General features: G+C 43.8%; 1 protein-coding gene across 2 annotated transcripts in view; it reads right to left on the bottom strand.

Moving 5' to 3' along the window:
* The window catches only part of ZMYM4 (zinc finger MYM-type containing 4), a 64,755-nt gene extending 64,249 nt beyond the window's left edge, over positions 1 to 506 (bottom strand). The window contains exon 1 of one of the 2 annotated variants that reach the window (XM_060258646.1): positions 139 to 506. In XM_060258646.1, the coding sequence (XP_060114629.1) occupies positions 139 to 180 (42 nt within the window). In that variant the 5' untranslated portion in view covers positions 181 to 506. Of the gene's footprint in view, positions 1 to 113 lie in introns of both variants that reach the window. The other variant, XM_060258649.1, reaches the window with a different exon arrangement.
* Between the last annotated feature and the right edge of the window lie 22,480 nt (positions 507 to 22,986).

Raw genomic sequence — 22,986 nt, forward strand, 5'->3', positions numbered from 1 at the left:
ACTACCCCTAAGTATCTTCCCACATTCCAACCAAAGACCCTCCCCCATCTCTCAACCCACACCCTCCCAGCCCCAGAGCCTCCATCCTCCACCCAGCCCTTATCCCCGCCCACCTGGAGCTTGGTCCCGCCCACTCACTCTGGCGCGTGCTCCTGGCCCCTCCTCCTTGGCCGCCGCCATACTGGGGGGGCCCCGCTGCCTCAAGGAGGTGGGGAGAGAGCGGGCCTCCGTTTCCCTCACCCTCTCTGGGTTGAGATGGGAGGCTGGTGGTCACTGTAACCCCCCCCCCCTTCAAGGGGCACCCCAGAGAGTTCGGCAGTCGTGGGGGGCGGATTCGGCCGGCGGGATGGGAGGTGCCTCGCTGAGGGGGCGGCGCGAGGGCTCACCCCAAAAATGATGAGGTGCGGGGGGGAGGGGGCGTTAGAGCAAGACTCCCCAGGCCGCGCGAGCCTGTTAAAGCTGCAAAGACCAGCCCAAGCTGCGAGGGGCGGGGAAAATGACAACACGCATGCGCTAAGCCTAACGCCCAGCCTTTTTCCCTCTCTCTCCTCCCTATCGCGCAGGCGTGTTAGAAGGCTAACCTAGCTGGGGAGAGTTAGGACGGGTCCCAGAATGGCTTCTTCTTAAAGGGAAACATACCTGTGTGGGTGGGACTGGAGAATGCAGGGTGAGGAAAGTCAATGTGTGCATGTAGAGAAGAGTTGGAGTAAAGAAAGTCAAGGGGGGAGAGGGAGAAGAAAAGGGGGGAGTTAGAGGCCAGCCATCAAGTGGAGGTACATGCCAATGCCTGTGATGATGTAGAGCAAAAGTCCCACCAGGCCTCAGTGCTTACACTTTGGGGGGTCTGGGTAAAAGTCGGATCTAAACGGATCCTCATGAATTCATATTATTTTTACACTGAAACAAAATCAAGTCACCATCATGCAGTAGAACATGCCTTAGACTATAGGTAGCATCACAAAATTCACGCCTCCACGGATTTGTGGTGACTCACCAGCGCAAAAACATGCTTTCAAACCATGGATCCTCATGAATTTATATGATTTTTTTGATTGAAATGATATAACACCACCATCATGCTGTAAACCTTGCCTTAGACTATAAATAGCAACACAGATATCATGCCTCCACAAATTCATGGCACTACAGTAATGGAAAAATATGGTTCCAAAGCATGGATCCTAATGATTGTTGTTTTGGATGCCCTCAGGCTTAACATCAAATCATATATTATGTCTATGGGCAGAGTTTGCACCACAGAAATCATGGATCCATGGCTTTGTGGCAGCACCATGGACCAAAAACTTGGTTTTGAACCACAGATCCTCATGATTTTTGCTTTGGATCCCCCAGGCTCACCATCCAATCACATCATATCGATGGGCAGAGTTTGCACCACAGAAATCATGGATCCACGGTTTCGTGGCAGCACCAAGGACCAAAAACTTGGTTTTGAACCATGGATCCTCATGATTTTTGCTTTGGGCCATCCCAAGCTCACCATCCAAACACATATTGTGTCCATGGGCAGAGCTTGCACCACAGAAATTGCACCCATGGCTTTGTGGCAGCACCAAGGGGCCAAAACATGGTTTTGAAGCACGGATCATCATGGATCCTCATGATTTTTGCTTTGAAATCATGGATCCACTGCTTTGTAGCAGCACCATAAAACAAAAACTTGGTTTTGGACCACAGATCCTCATGGATTCTCATGATTTTTGCTTTGGGTCACCCCAAGCTCACCATCTAATCACATATTGTGTCTTTTGGCAGAGCTTGCACCACAGAAATCAAGGATCCACAGCTTTATGGCTGCACTCTGGAGCCAAAACATGGCTTTGAAGCATGGATCCTCATGATTTGACTTCAGGCCACCCCAGTCTCACCATCCTGTCACATATTCTGTCCCTGGGCAGAGCTTGCACCACAAAAATCAAGGATCCACGGCTTCATGGCAACACCGTTGAGCCAAAACATGGTTTTGAAGCAAGGATCCTCATAGATCCTCATGATTTTTGCTTTGGATCCCCCAAGCTCACCATCCAATCACATATCATGTCCATAGGCAGAGTTTACACCACAGAAATAGTGGATCCACAGCTCTGTGGCAGCACTTTGGACCAAAAACTTGGTTTTGAATCATGGATCCTCATGATTTTTGCTTTGGGACACCCCAAGCTCACCATCCAAACACATCATGTCCATGGGCAGAGCTTGCACCACAGAAATGGTGTATCCACGGCTTTAATATTGAGTTTTGCTTGACCCAATGCAAAAACCTTTAAGTTCAAGAAAGATCAGTGATTCAAAACCACGTTTTGGCTCCTTGTGTCAGAACTTGTAACTTTCCTATGTGCTGTTAGCCAGACCAACTCCATGCTGTAACCTGATACTAACCCATGCTATGCTGTATAAACAACTAACACAAGATTCCAGGGCCTGGCGATACTCTGTGATCACTGAAGGGTAACCGATAGCCTAGGGTCCACATCTGCAGGTGGCCTTTTGAAGCCAGGCCGCTCGGCCTTCACAGCAGGAGAGCATCCTCCCTTCTGATAACAGAGCCTGGGAAGGAGACACTTGTCTGCAATCCGTGTGAAAGATGACTTTATGGTATCTCTTCTGACTGCATAAAATGTAACCAAATGCCAGTACTGGCATTACTGTTACCTCGTACCTCCAGCACTATAGTTCTCAATAAAGATCCTATACTTTGTAACAAGTTTAGGAATCTTCTGAAGTTCTTCAAGTTCTGACACCTTGGTGCTGCCACAAAAGCCAGAGATCCATGATTTCTGTGGTGCAAGCTCTGCCCATGGACACGGTATGTGACTGGATGGTGAGCTTGGGGTGACCCAAAGCAAAGATAATGAGGATTCATGCTTCAAAACCATGTTCTGGCTCTGTGGCACTGCCACGAAGACGTGGTGGTATGATTTCTGTGTTGTAAGCTCAGCCCATGAACTCGACATGTGATTTGACGGTGAGCTTAGGGAGACCTATGCAGAACTAATGAGGATCCATGAGGATCTGTGTTTCAAAACCATGTTTTGGCTCAATAGTGTTGCCACTAAGCCATGGATCTGTGATTTTTTGTGGTGCAAGCTCTGCCCATGGACATGATATGTGATTAGATGGTGTGCTTGGGGGAATCCAAAACAAAAATCACGAGGATTCATGAGGATCTGTGCTTTGGAATAATAGTTTTCTTGCATGGTGCTGCCATGAAGCCGTGGACCCATAATTTCGGTGGTGCAAGCTCTGCCCATAGAAATGATATTTGATTAAATGGTTAGCTTGGGGTGACCCACAGCAAAAATCATGAGGATCCATGAGACTGCATGGTCCAAAACCAAGTTTTTGATCTATGGTGCCACCACGAAACAGTGGATCTGTGTTTTCTGTGGTGCAAGCTCTGCCTATGGACATGATATGTGATTGGATGGTGTGCTTGGGGGGATCCAAAACAAAAATCATGAGGATCCATGGTTCACAGCCAAGGTTTTGGTCCATAGTGCTGCTACGAAGCCGTGGACCTACTATTTCTACAGCAAGATGGTGGTTTTATTTCATTTCAGCATAAAAACCATATGAATTCATGAGGATCCATTCTTTGGAACCCTGTTTTTGCACTGGTGAGGTGCCACAAATCTGTGGAGGCATGATTTTTGTCTATAGTCTAAGACAGGATCTACAGAACAATAGTGATTTTATTTCATTTCAATGTTAAAATCATATGAATTCATGAAGATCTGTGTAGATCTGACTTTTACCTTTTTCCCACTTTGGGTTGTCTTGTACCATGGTCTCCACCAGGTTTCAATCTTCATTCCATATCCTTCTCTGGCTATTCAAAGAGTTGGCGCATTTCAAGGTCATGGCGTAAGTTGCTGGATCAGACTGGTGGTCCTTCTAGTTCAGTATTCTGTTCCACACAGCAGCCAACCAGTTACCCAGAGAGCTAACAAACAAAAAAGAATCCCTGGCTGCCCCCTGATATTGTCTCCTAGCACTATTGTCGACTGCCAGTCTGAATATAGAAATTCCCTTTATTCATCATGGCTAGTAGCCATAATGCCTGGACCTAAATAGCCCAGGCTAGCCTGGTATTGTTGGATCTAAAAAGCTAAACTGGGTTGGCCCTGTTTAGTATTTGGATGGGAGGCCACCAAGGAATCCCAAGATAGCTACCTGATGGCTGGCATTTTCTCCAGCATGGGTTTTGACCAGGCAAAACAGGCAAAGGATATTGGACACTGAATGCCAGCTTGACTTAAGGAGGGTCCCTACTTTCTTGTCCTCCGTGAACACCAGATATATAGTCAAGCCAGCTGCCGATCTGGCCCTCTTGGAGGTGTATAGTCACAGGAGGGCCTTTACACTTGAAGGTGTGCTTCACTCCCTTCTGCTGTTTTAGATGGGTGATTTAATAGAATTCCCTTTGGGAAAAGGCTTTGCCCCTGCAGTGCAGGAGAAATTGAGAATGTAGATCACGTTCTTCTATGTTGTCCCTTTTATCAAGATGCTCATACTAAGACCACCACCACTTTGATTAACAGAATACCTGGAAGAATGAGTTTGGATTATGTTAGGCTACTTCTAGAAGAGAAAAATCCAACAACTATAGCCTCAGTCACAAAATTTTGTGCAACAGCCTACAAAATTCGTCAGTTGATGTATATGTACTCTTTGCCTCTCAATGGGCTTCAAAACGTTGTTTAGACATTTCCCTTTAGAGCACCCATGTTGATTTTTCCATAGTAGAGCTGGTGCCTCTAATAATTGTCTCTTTACTAACAGTGGCCACCAAGCCTGGAGGCTGGAGGAAAATGTCCTGTCTCTTTCACAGAGACACACTGTGTGGGAAGAGGCAGCTGCAACTTTTCATGGCAACAAGCAGGGCTCTTTTTTTTTGAGCAGGAAAGCAGTTCCGGCTGGCTTTGGTGTCAGGAGGTGTGGCCTAATATGCAAATTAATCACTGTTGAGCTTTTTCTGCAAAAAACCCTATGTGTAACAATGGTGATGTCAGGGGGTGTGGCTTGACATGTAAATGAGTTCCTGCTGTTTTTTTCCTACCAAAAAAGCCCTGGCAACGTTAATGACATCACTTAATAAATAATTTAATCTTATTTATTTACTTTAATTCTCCTTTTCTCACAGAGACTCAATGGCTGCTTCTATTAAAGCCTCTATTAAAGTAACAGGATTACACACACACACCCTCTGGCAGCAAATTCCACATTTTAATCGCTCTCTGTGTAAAGTAGTATTTTCTGTTGTCCATCTTGAACCGACTGCCCATCAGTTTCATTGGATGCCCTTGAGTTCTAGTATTTTGGGCGAGGGAGTAAAACTTGTCAACTCTTTCCATCCCATAGTCATTTTTTCTCATTTCCTTATCATTTATTACACATCCATGTCAAAAAAATAACAACAAACATTTCTAATTAAAAAAAAATTATCCAAGATATAGAAGAAAACAGGAGTCGATTGCACCTTTAATTTGTGTTTAAACAATTTTATTGATAACATATGGTAACAATATCTAATTATATCATTACTGTCTCTAACCCATATGATATTTTCCAATCCCCCCTCCCTCCGTTACTAGACTCCCGCCGAGGTTATATAAAGTTCAGTTATAAAGGTTCAATTATGAACACGCACACGAAAGCTTATGTTCTGAATAAAACTAAGCTGATCTTAAAGGTGCAATCGACTCCTATTTTGTTCTACTACTTCAGACCAACACGGCTGCCTACTTGGATTTATCCAAGATATAGTTTTTCTTAAAATGTCAGGCTCAGATGGCTGAAATGAATTTGCCAGCTCTTGCCTGGAATAGTTATTTCTTTCTCCTATTGGTTTGCAAGACCTTAAACTGTATTAACTTTCAGCACAAAGAGTTAAATACTTCTCAAAGGTGGGGGCAGGGGATCCCCGGTTTGGAGGCCCTCCAGAGCTTCAGGGTCATCAGAACTCGGGGGGGGGGGGGGAGGATATAATGGAGAATTAATCCAAGGGTATCTGGGGCTCCGGAGGGGTGGTTTTTTGAGGTAGGTACCAATTTTTCATTGTAGCATCTGATGGGTCTCCTCAAAATGCTCTCCACGTTTCAAAAAGATTGGACCAGGGGGCCCAATTCTATGAGCCTCAAAAGAAGATGCCCCTATCCTTCATTATTTCTAATGTAGGGAAGGCATTAAAAAGGTATGCGGTCCCCTTAAATGTGATGGCCAGAACTCCCTTTGGAGTTCAATTGTGCTTGTCATAACTTTGCTTATGGCTCCACCCCCAAAGTCTCCTGGCTCCACCCCCAAAGTCCACAGATATTTCTTGAATTGGACTTGGCAACCCTATCTCCTAACTGTCAGAACTGGTAACTTTCCTATATGCTGTTAGCCTATGTGACTCCATATTGTAATCAAACACTAACTCATGCAACCTTGTTCCAGCAACTAACTAACATCTCTGTGCATTTCAAACAAACTGTGATCACTGGAGGGTGGCAGATAGCCTCTGGTCAACATCTGCAGATGGCTCTTTGAAGCCGAGCTGGTCAGTCTTTCTCAGCAGGATTCCATCCTCCCTTACTGATAACAAACCCTGGGAAACAGACCGTTGTCTCTAACCGTGTGAAAGATTGTTTTATTGTTGTCACCAAAACCGCATAAAGTGTATCCAATGCTAACTTTCGGCATCGGTGTTATCCTGTACCTTCAGCTCTGCAGTTCTCAATAAATGCCTATACTTTGTAACAAGTTTTGGGCCTCGTTTGGAGTTCTTCCAGTTCTGACACTAACCCCCCATTACTCCTTCTCCTGCTCCCACAAGCTAACTTTCCTGCCATATCTCACCAATCCTTCCCAATTTCCCTTCACCTCCCCACCCCAATAATGTTGATATGATTAGCAGCAAACCTGTACAGATTGCCTCATCTAAGTACAACCTACTTGTTAAGTTGTGACAATTTTTTAAAAAACGGTACTTAAATGACACTGAATGTTTGTTCTAATTGATGTTCTTTAAATGAATTCATTAGCTATAGCACTAAGATCAGTTTCCTGGAAGATCTGTTTGTGTCCATGAAGAAGAGCCATGGGACTGAGCATTGCTTGTCTCATGCTTGACTGTAGAAAGATCTTTATCCTACAAAGGCATGAGAATGACCTTGTTGAGGTGCAGGAAGAAACAGGTAGCAGATCATACCCAGCATCAACACATCATGCAGGCTTTCTGCATCTAGGAACACTAGGACTCTCCACATCTTATGTCTTTTGCTGTCATGACTGTCTGTAAACGGAACTGCTGAAAGTTGTTCCACAGTTGCTTTGTACTCTCCTTTCCAAAAGCAAGAAGAAATTCTGTTTGATGGAACTGTAGATTACTTTTTTGAAGAGCTGTGTTTAATGTGTTTAAATGACCAAATGCAAGCGGCAATAACTGTAGCATGCAGTAAGAAGCAAATCTCAACAAACTTTGTGCATATCCATATCCTCAGGATCTCCTCTCTCCTCAGAAGACAACATTCTCAAAGAAGCAGCACTACCCCACTACCATAAAAAAGAACTCTTCTCAATCAAGGACATATAGACCCATCCCACACCCAGCAAAAAGCAACAGCAGCAGCAAGTGAGTAAACAAACAAGGCTATTTCAACAAGAAAACAAAGGCCCTGCTCTTCCTCGGTGTTCCATTTCCAAAATACAATGTAATGATTACATAACTGAAAAATAAAATAAAATAGAGATTAGCTATTCCTCCAAATGTAAATTGGAGCCAAGCAAGTATGTTGGACCCAACAGAGGCCTTGCAGTCTGACTATTGCTACATTAAAAGTGGTTGGAGCCAGCCAGGGTTAAGGACTAAGCTGCCTTGTGTGGGCCATAAACATTAAAATTATTTTTAAAAATATACAGAAAAAAAGAAAAACCAGATCACAAAGAAGGTGCCCCTCTCCCTCATTATTGCCAGTGGATGGTAGGCATTTAAAAGATGTATGGTCCCTTTAAAGAAGATTCAATTTGGAGTTCAATTATGCTTGACACAGCCTTGTTTCTGGCTCCATCCCAATGTCTCCTGGCTCCACCCCCAAAGTCCCCAGATATTTCTTAAATTCGACTTGGCAACCCTAACTTCTTCAGATATGTATGGAAATCAAACTAAGAGTCTTTCTTATGGGGCAGATTACTGGGCAGGATGGGAGGGCTATGTGAAGAAAAGGAAGAGGGCAGGTATGACTGCCAGGAGCGTAGGGTTGCCAGCCTCCAGGAAATCTGGAATTACAAGTGATCTCCAAAGATAAATTCTCCTGGAGGAAAATGGCTGCTTTGAAGGGTGGGCTCTAGGGCATCATACCCCACCGAGGTCCCTCCTCTCTTCAAAACCCACTATCCTTAGGCTCCACCCTCAAATCTCTAGGACTTGTTCAGCCCAGTGCTGGCATTGCAACCCTCTGTTGTAAGTCTTCAGGGTGCCACTGGGCTTTTGCCAGACTTTGCATGGGCAGCTGAGGACTCTACAAGTGATGTGACAAATTTCTTCTGGAAACGTGAGGGAGGCACACCGCAATGATAATTTTATTTTTTACAATGTACACTCATGACCACTTAGGAAGGGGCAGAGCGAGCAATCTGTTTGCCTGCTTCTCCCCTCTGCTGTTCTCATTCCATCCTTCTGTTTCTCAGTGCAAGGCCTGCAGGGAGGAGAATGAAAGCGGCCAAGCGAGGGGGTGGCAGGAATTCTGGCTGCAGGGGAGGGGCGATTCGCATTGCCATAGCATTGGTGATGTCATGGGGGTGGACTCTGCAGGGAAAACTACCAAGGCAGGCGCTGAGCACAAAAGCCAGTGGCAGGAAGCTGAAATGGTGCCCTATTTTAGCAATAATAGACCCTTCCTTATTCTGAATCCATGTGTGATTACATCTTCTTCTCCCCACAACTCATCCCTTTGATAAGGAGAGTTGTGTGTGTGTGAGTATCGGAAAATCAGCCGGAAGGGCCCTTTCTAGAAAGATGATGGTGTTCTGACTGTAATGGCCTGTGGAAATTTTAGGCCATTTTCCTTTCTTTTCCCTTTAGGCTTCGCTGTTTATTGAATATATATGAGCCTGTCTCTCTTGAATGGTTCCAGTTGTGAAATCCAGTTGACTGGGTCCCTGTTCTCAAACTGTGAAATCCGGGATGTGGTGTGCCACTTTCATGATGTGATCCAGTTTTATTGCATTTGAATGTATTATATTGGTTGTGACCATCTTTCCATCATTTTTATAATTTTGTAATCCAGCTCAAGCCTCAGGGAGAAAGGCAGGCGATCCATGAGGTAAAGAAGCACATGAATATGAATGAAACAATAAATCTGGTTGTCTTTTATCATGCACACATAACTGTGAAATAATGTCATGTCCCATTTGCCACCAAGATGTGCATTCAACATTTGCATTAAGGGCCACTAGGGACACAGCTAGCTATCCTAAACTGGAGGGGCAGGATACTTCCAGGCGAAGGGTTTGGTTGGAGTGAGAGCATGCTACAATGGCTCATGAACACCAGATGTTCCCCAAGTGAGTCCAAAAAAGTGGTGCAGAAACCTCTTTTAAGAATGTTCTATTTTATGTCCCACTCTTCTGTCAGACCTAGGATTTCTGTCCTACTGGTGGGGCCTGGAGATCTGCAATTAAAACTGATCTCCAGACTGCAGAGATCACTTGTCCTGGAATACATGGTTGCTTCGGAGGTGGACTCCATCTGCAGATCTCCAGGAATTTCCCAACCTGGAATTGGCAGCCCTGGCAACCCAGTGATCTCCCATCCAAAGTGCTGATCCGCTTCCCATCCCCTGAGCTTTCACAGTCTTTATTTTTCAGCAACTTAGAATAAAAATCTGTCACATTTTTTTAGAGTTGGTCATTTAGAAGATTTTTTTTTGTTTGAATTTTGAAATATAAAATGGACATTTGTTTCCCTTTTAAAATGAAAGTTGCAATCTGTCCTGAGTCCCTGGTAGCAAGAAAAACAGACCAGAAATGCCAGAAACAAAGATTTGAATGGTCTCATTCTATTCTTGCGGTAGACCTATGAGGTAGGTTGGTGTGGTTAATAAGCCTGGCACACTGAAAGCTTGCCTTTGCCTTGTGTCATGTTGGTTGGTCACACACACAAAATAAAAGGTATTACTTGACTGTTGTTTTTGACTGGCACAAGACTACCTACCTGAGTGTTGTAGCTGAGTCATAATTTGAACCCAGGTCCCCTTTTTCCAGTCCAAGTTCACCACTCTAGAATGATGCAATACTGATTGTCAGTTCTTGATGCCCACTTTTGCCTTTTGTATCTCATGTGAGATGATAGTAGTGTTTTGAGGGACTCCTAATGAATAGTACCAGACCTGCCTAACTTCACCAAGGTTGCAGCATTATGCACCTTCTGAATATCTTGGGGCCCTCCTTGAATTTTAGATAGTAAAGGACCTGTTATCTTTCACTCTGTTAAACATCATGTGCACTCGTAGCATACCAATGACAACAACAGCACTACTTTTTTTTCCAGGAAAACAAATTTTATTTAACACCATACACAACAAAGAGTTGACCAACACACACAAAAGAGAAACAAATACAAATAACGACTACAAATAACACACCACTAACTAACAATTAACAGTTAAACTGGAGGACATAAGGATATATCTAATTCAATTACATTTCCCTTTCCCTATTAATCGCCAACTTTTTATTTTCTTCTCACCACTTCCCTTTAGTTCTGTCGCCTTTCTTCATATATCCTACTATCTAATCAATTTACATACTACATTCTCCTTCCCTGTACATTCCATAGATTCCATAACTTCTACACACATTCCACACTATACATCCATCTATCCTTCCCAATTAGCCTTCAGGTTTCCATGTTATTCCCAACCATTCATACAACAGCACTACTAAAGCTAGATTTCATAGGCTCAAACAACAAGGATCTCTTTAGAAGCTGGCTTTTGCTTAAGATGGATTTTGTTTCCCACACTCTTGAGGAAGTTAAAAAAAAAACCAACCTGGAAAATACACCCAGTGGCTATGCAGTAAGAAACCCAGAGGTGGCTAGATACATTTTATTGGTCAAATAAGTTTCTGAAAGTACAGGAAAATCCAGGGGATAGTCACTGCAGGGAGGAGTGGGCAGAATGCTTCTTGTTGGCTCTACCCTCTTCACCATTATGTGTCGATATGTATTGGGTCCATACACAAAGATAAAAGCCAATAAACCTCTACACACAACTCCTCTGCATGTTGACCGAATGTGTGGGGAGGAACAATGGGTATAAAGTGCTCTGGTGACCTGTCCCCCACTTCTGCACAGTTGCCTGCTCATGTGCATGGCACTTATATGTGGAGGAAGTATCTGTGTATACACTCCTTCACCATGATTGGCAACTTCTGGAAAACAGTGTCCTCCATCACAGGGAGGCAGCATACACACAAAAACATCCTTTGAGTGGATGACCCAGTGAACATGGAGGCAGGAGGTGGAGCCAGCCTGGTCTTCTTTCCTGAACATTCAATGCCTGTGGAGGATGGGAGGGTAGGACTGCCAAAGCCAGACTGGGAAACTCCTGGAGACTTGGGAGTGATGCCGGGGGGAGGGGGGGTGGACCTCAGTGGGGTACAATGCCATAGAGACCATCCTCTAAAGCATCACATTTCTCCAGAGGAAAAGATCTCTTTAGTCTGAAGATGAACTGTTATTCCAGGGGATCCCCAGGTCCCACCTGGAGGATGGCATCCCTAACTGCGTTCAGATCACTAGTTGCCATGAAATTATTTGGTACAGTTGCCAAATCCTACCTGGCTGCTGGCGGGGAATCCTTAATCCTCTCTGGGATCTTCTGTGCACATGGTGCATTGGCATTACCTGGAAGTGATGTCATTACATTGCTGATATTGGGGGGGGGGATGTTCTAGTTTTGGAGCAAAACTCTATGTTTTGAAGCCAATTTTACCATAGTTTTGCCCAAAAACTAGAACACTGATGTGCAATGTCAGCAATGTGATTATGTCACTTCCAGGTGGCATCATCATGTCACCTTTTGGGCCAGTTGGGGGCAGGAGGTTCCCCACCCCTGGTGAGGGTCTGGCAACCCTATCCTCTGGGTGACATAGGGTCAATCATTCTCTCTCACCCTAATGTGACTCACAGGGTTTTTAAAGGATAAATTAAGACCCAAGAGCACTGTCCTGAGCTCCTTGGAGGAAACATGGGATCAAAATACACCAAAGATATAAAAGCATGCCTCAATCAATATATAACGGCTGTGCAAGGGGTAGGGCTGCTAACATGTATAGAAATTCCTGAAGATTTGGGGTGTGAAACTGGGGGAGGGTGGGGTTTGAAGAGGGGAGGGACTTCAGTGGGGTACAATGACCTGGAGCATGTAGAAGTTCAAGTAATCCCAGAAGGTAGTTACATGCAACTGCCATGCATGTAGGTTTGCCAGTCCCCAGATCTAGACGGGGGATCCCCTGATTTTGCAGGCTCCTCCCTGCTGCCAGACAGCTGGCCAGCAAGAGGAAGCCCCACCACAACAGCCACAATGTGTCTTTAGGTCTCAGGCAGGTTCAGAAGCTTACAACTCCTTCTGTTTTGGAAGGTGTGTGTATGTCTTTAAATCTCAGTGAGATTAAAGCTGCTAGGGGAGGGGGCAAGCAGGAACAGCCATGTGTGTGTGAGAGAGAGGAAGCTAGAGAGCTCAATCCCTCTGTTAATTTTTCATTCCTTTAAGAAGCTGTGTAGCAAAAGGGACAGTAAAGAATTAACTAGAACCTGATTATGGAATAGAAGACCTCTCCCCTAGACCTCTCTCTCCATAAATTGGTTGAAATACAGCAGATTATTTCATTCAGCAAATCTATCTATACCATTACCCCAGGGAGAATGCAAAAAGAGTGGGCATGCAAACTGTTTATTTGGATTGCTTTGTGAATGTGTGTGAGTTCACTTTAATTTTAGTGGAAGTGCAGCTGCTGTGGAACCATTTGAATTAAAAATAGAAGAGGAGGAAATGAAGACTGTATTGGGGAAACTGTACTGCTGTATGTTGTTTTGTTTATTTTTAGGAAATGGGAAAATATCCTGGCTCCACCCCCCAAAGTCTCCTGGCTGCACCTCCAAAGTCCCCAGATATTTCTTGAGTTGGACCTGGCAACCCTACATGCATGAGAGATCTAGATGGACTGGTTTAGGGAAGTCTGACCCAGATGGGTTATGTAGGACAACAGAAGAAGAGTTCTGCCTGACCATCCTGTTTCTTCAGGTAACCCACCAGATGTGCCTGCTGGGAAGTGCCCTGATCAGAGGATAAAGACCTCCCACACTGTAGTCCCCTCCAGAAATTGGATCTTGGGATTTCTAATATAGATATATTGTTTAGCCATTAAGAGCTGATAACCATTGATGAACCTTTCTTCCATTAATTTGTTTAGTCTCCTTGTAAAGTCATCTAAACTATTGGCCATCACCATATCCCATGACAGTGAAGTCCACAAGGATATTTATTTTCTTCATTATCAACCCACTTTCCTCTCTAGTGGGACCCAAGGGACTTCTCTCCTCCATTTTATCCTCACCATAATCCAACAAGGTAGGTTAGGCTGAGTGTGTGTGTGTGAGACTAGCCCAAGAGGTCACCCAGCAAGATTCCATGGCAATGTGAGGATTTGAATCTGGATCTTCCCAATTGTAGTCTGACAATATACCACACTGAATCTACTATCTGTCAGTGAGAACAAATATGCAGTGTCTATGACTTAGCGCTAGTGGACATGCATCATCCCTTTTGCTGACATCTCGTTAAAAGGTGCTAAGATTCAAGGCCAATGACAATTCACAGAACATGCAACAGTATAATCGATACAACTAATGGAATAAAAGGATCTCAATGCGGTATAATGCCATCTTCTAAATGACCTGGTATTTATTGCCTGGAGATCAGTTGTAGTAGCAGGAGATCTCCAGCCATCACCTGGAAGCTGGCAACTCTAGGACCTTGGCAAGGTATAATACCACATAATCCATCCTCCAAAGGGGAACTGATCTCTGTTGTCTGGTGATCCAATGGAATTCTGGAAGCTCTCCAAGCCCCACATGGAGGTTACCAGCCCTATAACAAGCGGCCAGTTTGAATGTAAGACTCCTCTTGCTGGTTCAGGAAGAGGTATATTTACAGCATACTACTAAACTGAGTTATATCATTCCAAGTCCACTAAAGTCAATGGGCTAAAGGGTATAACAGTGCTGTATTTACAAAGCACACATCTCCCAGCTTCCCTCCCATTTCCTACGTTGGGCCCAGCATCATGGTGTAGGCTTGCCAACGGACATTTTGGACCAGTCACATGCTCTAAGCCTAAGGTACTTCAGAGGGTGGTTGTTGTGAGAATAAAATGGAGGATGGCAACTATGTTGCATCCCCATCAGGAAGAAAATAAAGGTATAAACCTCAGTTTTTAATCAAAGTGAGAGCCAGTGTAGTGATTAGAGTATCAGACCAGAATCTGGGCGATCCATGTTTGAAATCCCTCTCTGCAGTGGAAGCTGGCTGGATGACTTTGGGCCAGTCACACAACTGAGCTTACCTCACAGGATTGTTGTGAGGATAAAATGGAGGAGAAGAGAAAGATGGAAGCCGCTTTGGGTCCCCAATAAGGAGAAAGGCAGGGTAGAAATATAATGAAAACATCTCTAAATCAATCAACCTAATGTTGGAAGTTTTATTATCGGTATTGTTGAGAGCTCACTGCCCAAGCATGGTGAAAAGGTGGATCTTATGGGTTTGATTAAAGGGTCAGGACATATGACAAAATAAATGTTAATATTCCATAAGGGGCTAAAGAAGTTTTTCCAGTGGCAGCTAATTGTAAAGAGACAGCATCCTAATTGCTTTTTTGTACTAGGACCCCTGGAGGACTTGGAAAAAGGAATCATGCCCAGCAGAGGTGAGTTGTGTATATGTGTGAGGAGGAGGAGGAGGAAGGAGATTGGATTTATACTCCACCCTTCACTCGGAGTCTCAGAGTGGTTTACAATCTCCTTTCCCTTCCCCTCCTCACAACAGACACTCTGTGAGCAATGTTCCCTCTAAGCGGTGGAGTCTTGTGAGTTACTTTGTGAGTTACTAGCGTAATTTGTATGAGCTACTTTTGTGAGCTACTGTATCAATTAGTTTGCTCTGGGGCCATTTTTCGTGAGCTGAGACAAAAATGTGTGAGCCAGAGGCTAAAAAACTGTGAGCTAGCTCACACTAACTCAGCTTGGAGGGAACACTGCCTGTGAGGTAGGTGGGGCTGAGAGAGCTCTTTTGAGACCTGCTCTTGAGAGAACAGCACTGAGAGAACTGGTGATACCAGCAGTTGCATGTGTAGGAGTGGGGAATCAAACCCCGTTCTCCCAGATTAGAGTCCACTCTCTTAACCACTACACCAAACTGGTGTCTTCTGTGCTCTTCCATCCAAAGAAAACCAAATCCAGTAGCGCTGCTCATGTAATTTCTTGTGGAAGTGTGCATAATAGTATGTTTACAGAACAGCTTGTGTATAAAATTTGTTTGGGGCTTGAATCCACAGAATTTGACAGGGAAGCATGAAAAAAATATGTACTACTTCCTAGCAACTTGTGCCCTGTATCTCTCCTATAAAGATGAACATAAAAGTGTATCCTAAACATAGAATCTACGCACAAACTATTCCTATTTACCGGACAGTTTACCTGATAGTGTCTCTATACATTTATTTCTTGTATTTTTATCCCAATTCCGCCCCCCCCCCCATGTGAACCCAAAATGGCTCACATAATTCTCTACTGATCCCAGTATTTCATAGTTGCCAACTCTGGGTTGGAAATTCCTAGAGATTTGGGAGCAGTACCCAGGGAGGATTGAATTGGGGGAGGAGAGGTAGGTCAGTGGAGATGCAGTGCCCATAGAGCCCACTATCCAATGCTGCTGCTTCCTTCAAGGGAAGTGTAGTCTGGAGATCAGTTGTAATTCTTGGTGAACTCCAGGCTTTACCTAGAAGTTGGCAACCCCCTGCCATAGGCATTTTTAGGATTACCACAGTGCAGCTCTGCATACGAGAGGAGGAGGTTTCCAATATCAACTACAAAATGTGAAATATTAACTGCAACCATGGCAACACATTTATGTGTCAGAAATGTGTCCACATGAGAAGAGAGGAAACTTGAACAAATTGCTGAAGAGCAAGGACTGGCCAGTAATCATGTAACCTGTATGGAAGTTTGGGGGAAGCCCACTGCAGTTATGAACCCAAATTGCAGCAAAAAAAACCCTGGCCTTTCTGTCAACTACAATCTTAGTAAAACATTGTTGAATTATGAAATTCAGACAGCTTGCATAGTTCTTTTGGAAAAAGGCTGAAATCCCAAGATAGGCTGCTCAGAAGGAGGGGCAGAGGTGCTGGGTTCATGTACCATGAAGTAGTTTGGCATGGCCTCTTATTTAAAAGCACCATCTGCACACACTTGCAGCTTCTGCAAAGATGTTGGCTCAGGGCCAAAATATTTTAATGTCCCGCCCATGTCAAGAGGTGATACATCACCAAATACCAGTTGTTCGGGAGAGGCAACAGTGTGTGTGTGTGGGGGGGAGGGATTCCTGGGGAGAACCAGCTGGCCAAAAGTGGGAAACAGGATTACCTGGATCTTTGATGTGATGCAGCAAGAGTTGTCTTTTGGTCTTGCATTCTTAATGTACAAATGCACAAAATATGTTAACAAATGGAAGATGAACTGGATAGTTCTTAGAAGAAAGGGACACCATTTACTTTCTTCCATAATGTAAATGATCATAAATATAAATATATTTCAATATGTTACAAGAATGATTAAAACTGATATTATAAACCATCAATAGTATGAATATTATGTATATGGTATATGTTTATGTATATATTGTGTATATCTTTTAAAAGTTAAAAGAGTGTTGTGCCTACAAAATACAGTATTATAGAGCTATTAAGTAGGTTATTTGAGAAGGAATCTGTTTTTCTTTTTGTGTTAGGCTCGAGTTTTATCTGCAGAAAAATCACTGGCGGTTGCAAGGCCTTTTGTTAGCTGTGCAGAGGAGAAAGTGGATGAAACACTAGCCCTTTTTTCTTAGTTCAGTTTCCTCCTTTTGTCCCACCCATCAGTTGACATTTCCTGGTTTTTTTCCAGCTTGGAGTGTGGGGTGAGAGAGGGAACAAGAGAGCAGCTGCTGATTTGTTGCCTAATGCAGGGACTTAAGGTGGTGAGTGAGGGGGATTGTATTTTTAACACACACCCTCCCCCATTTAGGTTTCCATGTGCAATTCAAAGCTATGTAAACTCTATGGCTTGATCCATCAGAAAAGTATAATATTTTTTAATCCCCTGCTTTAGAATTGATTAATTTATATAGTTAGTTAATTGTATATATTCCAGTTCCAATTCCAAAAACCTTTATTGGCATAACACTTAAAAAAATAGTACAAATCAGCCTATATGCCAACAAAAGGAGAAACAATCAAAGTAGAACAATTTGTAACATTAAGTGTAGTAATAATAATAGGACAAAGTGATAAAAGTTTGGAACAGTAATCTCAAATTTTACAGAAATTAGAATGGTTATAGTAAAAAATGGTTATAGTAAAGAATGGTTATAGTAAAAAGCCTAACCATCCAAAGAGGAACCATAGATACACCCCATCTCTTTCTGGGGAAGGATGGTGGCTTAGTGGTAGAGCATCTGCTTGGGAAGCAGAAGGTCCCAGGTTCAATCTATACAGAACAGACATGGGCATCTCTCCACCAATTTGCATCTTGATCTGCAGTCTTGAAAATTGTGTTACAGAGAACCCTGGATTTCCCCCTCCCCCAAGGAACCAATCTGGGGTTGTGGAATGAAAAGAACACGAAACTGGAGACAGAAGAAGAACAGGGAAAATAATTTATGATAAAATGGTTTTAAAAAACCCTTTGGACATAACATACTAATTGAGCAATGGGAAAATCTGTGATCGAAGGGGCTTAAATTTACATTAAATTATGATTTGAAGGAGAATGTTTATAAAATGATGAATCAGTGGTATATGACACCAGATAAATTAGCCAACATGTTTTAAAATGTTTCTAATAAATGCTGGAAATGTGAACATCATGGAGGGACATTTTATCACGTGGACTTGTAACAAAGCTAAAAAAAATATGGTTTGCAAATGCATTCATTTATCCTGAAGATTTTAAAGACTAATATACAAATGAATCCAGAGGGGGTTTTTGCTGGGACTAATGGATAAATAATTAGAAAAAAACGAATGGATCTGTTTTTTTGTGTATATATCATAATGGCAGCAAGATCGTTATATGCCCCAAAATGGAAAACTTCAACATTACCTACAATACAAAAATGGTAGGTGAAGATGATGGTGCCTGCAGAGTTGGCTGAACTACTTATTTGCTAAAGAAAAATATATTGTCTAAATGTATGCCTATACGGAAACCCCTTATAGACTTCTTGTGTGAGACAGGAAAAAATCAGCTGATGATTTGTGGTTTTGAAGATTAAGGGGCAAAAATAATAAGCTTACCAGGAAATGAGATATACTTTTAATTTAATATGTAAACACATTATCTTTCTGTCACAGAGAAAATTGGAAATTATTTCTTCTTACTTTTTCACAATTGTTATAGACTGATTTTTTCTTTTTCTCTTCTCTTTTTCTGTTTAAAAACCTCTCTCTCTCTCTTTCAAAGAAAAGATCAGCTTGCTCTTCACTAGTCAAAATTCCTTGAGGGACAGAACTGGAGAATCAGCAGGCAGAGGAAAGGATTGGCCATGGTGGGTAGGAGAGTCATGGATGGCCCTCAGCCTGGTGGGGACAGCCTGGTGGTGCCTTGTAGGTTGGATCTACCTGGTGGTTCAAAGTTGAACATAGGATTGCCAGGATGTGACATTTGTGGAAACTTGGGGGCACAGTCTAGGGAAGCCAGGGTTTGACTAGGGGAGGGATCTCAGTGAAATGTAATGTCATAGAGTCCACTCTCCAAAGTAGCCATTTCCACCCCACCCCCAGGAACTGATCTCTGTTGCCTGGAGAGCAGTTGTAATTCTGAGAGATTTCCAGGCCTCATCTGGAGGTTGGCAACCCTTGATAGTCTGATGGCCATGGGAGCAGGCAGAACTTAAGTAAAAGCTCTTTTTGGGTCAGGGGTCCTGCAAGCCACAGGTGGTTAGAGACAACCACCAAATGGCTGCTGCATCTTGCCTTCAGTCACAAAGTGAAGATCCTTGTGCTGTGGTGGCTGCCAAAACATTTTTTTAATGCACAGCCAATCAGATCTCTAGTGATCAATCAGAAGCTTTGCTGGGCAAAAGCCCTACCTGGCTTTATCCACTTTCTGAAAACACTTTGGAGGCACTAAGGAAAGTGTCAGCAGGTGCTTTGATGTCCATCATGTTGGGGATCCCTCTTTAGGTCAAGCAAGACACAGTTTTATTCCTTTGCATGGAGAAACTGAAAAGGAAAATAAAACTATTGTAAAGTGAGTTCAGCCAGCTCTGAATCAACCAAGAACACTTAGTTGCAAGAAGAAACAGTCACAAACAGCACAGGCACTTCACTCATTATATACACTCTGGCCATGGTTAACCAGGCTCCTCTAGCAGGCAACAGTTACCGCTATTGGCTCACTCCAGAATCCTTCATTTGCATCTCTTTGTTACAAGTTGTTACATGTCTTGCATCCTGATTGGCCAGTTCTTCCAGGCTTCAGGATCCTGGTTTGCAAGGAGTGCCTGTCTCAAGTGCAACACAATGCATACCAAAACCCATGAAACTTCCAATTAAACTTTGGCAACCTGGGGCCCATCCATCTTCCCCAATAGCATGCAGCCACAGAGAAATTCATTGTATCCTCAATTTTATCCTCAGAACCAAACTAGGCATGGGAGTTCCCTATTTGAAATGCACAGTGATGCCCCCCCCTCCGACTTAATTTTTTTAAGCTGGACTAGGATCTGGGAGACCCAGGTACATATCCCCATTCGGCTGTGGAACTTTGCTGGATAACCTTGGGCCAGTAACATGCTCTCAACCTAACCCACCTTACATGGCTGTTAGGAGGATAAAAGAGAGAGAGAGGGGAAGGATATAAGCTGCTTTGGGTCTCCATTGGGGAGAAAGAAGGGGTATAAATGTAAATATTTTTCAGCATGTGCATGTGGTGGCTTGATTTGGATCAGAACCCTGAGAAGGATTTTCTAAGCTTCCCCCAGTTTGCATGGGATAGTTCCAGTGGCCTGCCCTCAAACAGCTCTACTCTATACTAACTGCTTGCAGCCTAGAAGGAGCCTCTATATCCACTGCAGGGCACAAGAGCCCCTTGGCAAAGCAGTCAAGGCAAAAAGGCTCCAGAAGAAATGTTAAAAACTATTGCCCTAAAGGATGATCTGTCTTTGCTTTGAGAATCTAGCAGGATCATCTGTGAATAATTTTGGCCTGCAAGGGGAAAGGAGGAGAAACCACTTCCGCTTGCTGCGTATTTTGGCTTTGCCTTCTGTGCCCATGAGGTACAGATACACACAACTCACCCACCCCTAACTGAACATGTCACTTCCTTACATATTTTGGATTTGAAAGGAATTTGTTAGTAAGTGCATCCTGCTCCTGTGCTCTGAGACACCTAGTGGCAGAAATGTGTACAGCTCTCAGCAAATGCAACACCCTCCCTTCTCCTCCAGGAAGAGGATCCATTTTGTTTAAGGAGGGTCTTCACTCCCTAATAACATCCTAGTCGAAACACTTTCCGTGACCGGGGTAAATTGCACCCAGGGCATTTTGAAAGGCTTGTGTGCTTTTGGAACAAACGAAGTTGCCTGTCTGCAATTCAGCATCTTGGCGCTTGCAGAGCAATAAATTGGGGCAGGGATATAATTGCCAATTCTGGCTTGGGAAGGTCCTGGAGATTTGGTGCAGTGCCTGAAGAGGGTGTTTGGTGGGGACATCATGTCCCTAGGAGTTCCAGACTCTATTAGTGTTCCCTGTCTAACTCAGGAAAAATGTCCCCAGAGCAAACTAATTTATGTAGTAGCTCACAACTTTAATGCCAGTAGCTCATGAAGCAGAATTCTTGCTCACAAGTCTCCACAGATTAGAGGGCGTATTGGACTCCATGTAAAGTTGCCAGCTTCCAGGTGGGGAAAAGAATACCACACACTTTATATTTTCTAAAAATTAATTAGTTTGTATTTAATACATATTTCTTGTTTATAGTCGATTTCATGGTTTGCTTTGCTTCTTGTTTATGATACAACCCTGATTCTCTCTCTGTATTGTTTATCCTCCAGGTGGGGCCTGGAGATCTGGAGATTTGGGGATAGAACCTGGGGACAGTGAGGTTTGGGGAGGGGAGGGACCTCAGAGGGGTATTGTAATGTACTGCGTTCTGAAATGTTTAGAAGGCAACATGCTTTATTGACGAGTACATCACAAAGAGAACATGGCGGGGCCGGGTCTCCAATTATATGCATCTCCCGGAACAACCCCCTTACCTGGCCAGGTCCAATCCTGGCCAGTTAAACTTCCCACCACAGATCTTCATAGGCGGAGTGCATTTTTGTCCTTATGTCCAGCGACCTGCAGTTTCTCACTGGTCACCTCTGTGCGTGCACGCTGTGTTGTAAATTCAGGGACCGAATTGCAAGACACAACAGATATAATGCTGTAGATTCCATCCTCCCAAGTAGCCCCCCCCCGGGGGGGGGAACTGATCTGTGAAGTCTGGAGATCAGCTGTGATTCTGGGTCATTTCCAGGCCCCACGACCAAGAAATATATAAGAAATGGATTTCCCTTGAGGTTGACAAGTACAGAAAAAAGACTGCTGCACTTGTGAAAACTGCTGTGAGTCGATGCATTACATCAGGACCCCCTATACTTATTGTATTTTTTTAAAATTTTATATATGTTTTTCATCTGGACAGGGCAACAACTCATTCTTTTACAGCACTTCCTTGGATATTATGACCCATGTTGCAAGGGGTCATAATATCCAAGGAACTGCTGTAAAAGAATGAGTTGTTGCCCTGTCCAGATGAAATACATATTAAAATTAAAAAAAATACAATAAATATACTGCAGCAGGACTCATTCACTCACTCCAGCAGACTCGACGGAGGCCACCAGGAGCTGTGCGGGTAGCATCTTGGAGCAGCAGCACAGAGGTAGTTCCCTCCTGGAGCTGGATGGGCCACTAGCAGGATGGCCTGGCGGGCTATGGACTAACACGGCTGGGCTAGAAAAGTTTAAAAAAATAATTACCCCAGCATTGAGCTCTTGAGATGCCTGCAACCCAGCCTCTGACTTCGCAAGGCAACTGTCAGGGAGGACTGCAGAAACCCAACGTGATGCTGTGGGAGCAGCCTCCCTGCTCACTATAACGCTCAGAAACACTGGGCATGCCAGGGGTTGGCAAGTTGCCAATTCCTAAGGGCCAGCAACAGAGGAGAAGCCCTATAAGGCTTCCTATGGGAACAGGGCTGGCGAAATAGCAGCTGCTCATTGGGCCTAGGATGACCCACTGCTCCCATAGGCCCATCTCCCAGGATACACAGAGTGGGTGAGGCCAGAGTTGTTCCACTTCCAGAATCTCTTTTAAAAGGTACACCCCAGGAGAATCAGAGACGAAGGGACAGACCTTATTTATGGCAACCAGGGAGAGTTTACAGGCAGGAGAGGGTGTTGTAAATCACCCCCTTGCTCCTTTCTGAGGTTCTTCCCCCAAAAGCCTGACTAAAGGAACTCTGGACTTCAGCCCAATGCCGGAGGAGTCTGACAAAAATCTATGGTAAATTCATAGAGTGCTTTTTTATTATTATTCCTAGAGATGTATGATGTCATTTCTGGGAATCTTAGAGATGAATGATGTCATTCTTGGGTTTTCCAGAAGTGATAAAACTCT

This window comes from Heteronotia binoei, chromosome 17, assembly GCF_032191835.1.
Source record: "Heteronotia binoei isolate CCM8104 ecotype False Entrance Well chromosome 17, APGP_CSIRO_Hbin_v1, whole genome shotgun sequence".
Lineage (NCBI taxonomy): Eukaryota > Metazoa > Chordata > Lepidosauria > Squamata > Gekkonidae > Heteronotia > Heteronotia binoei.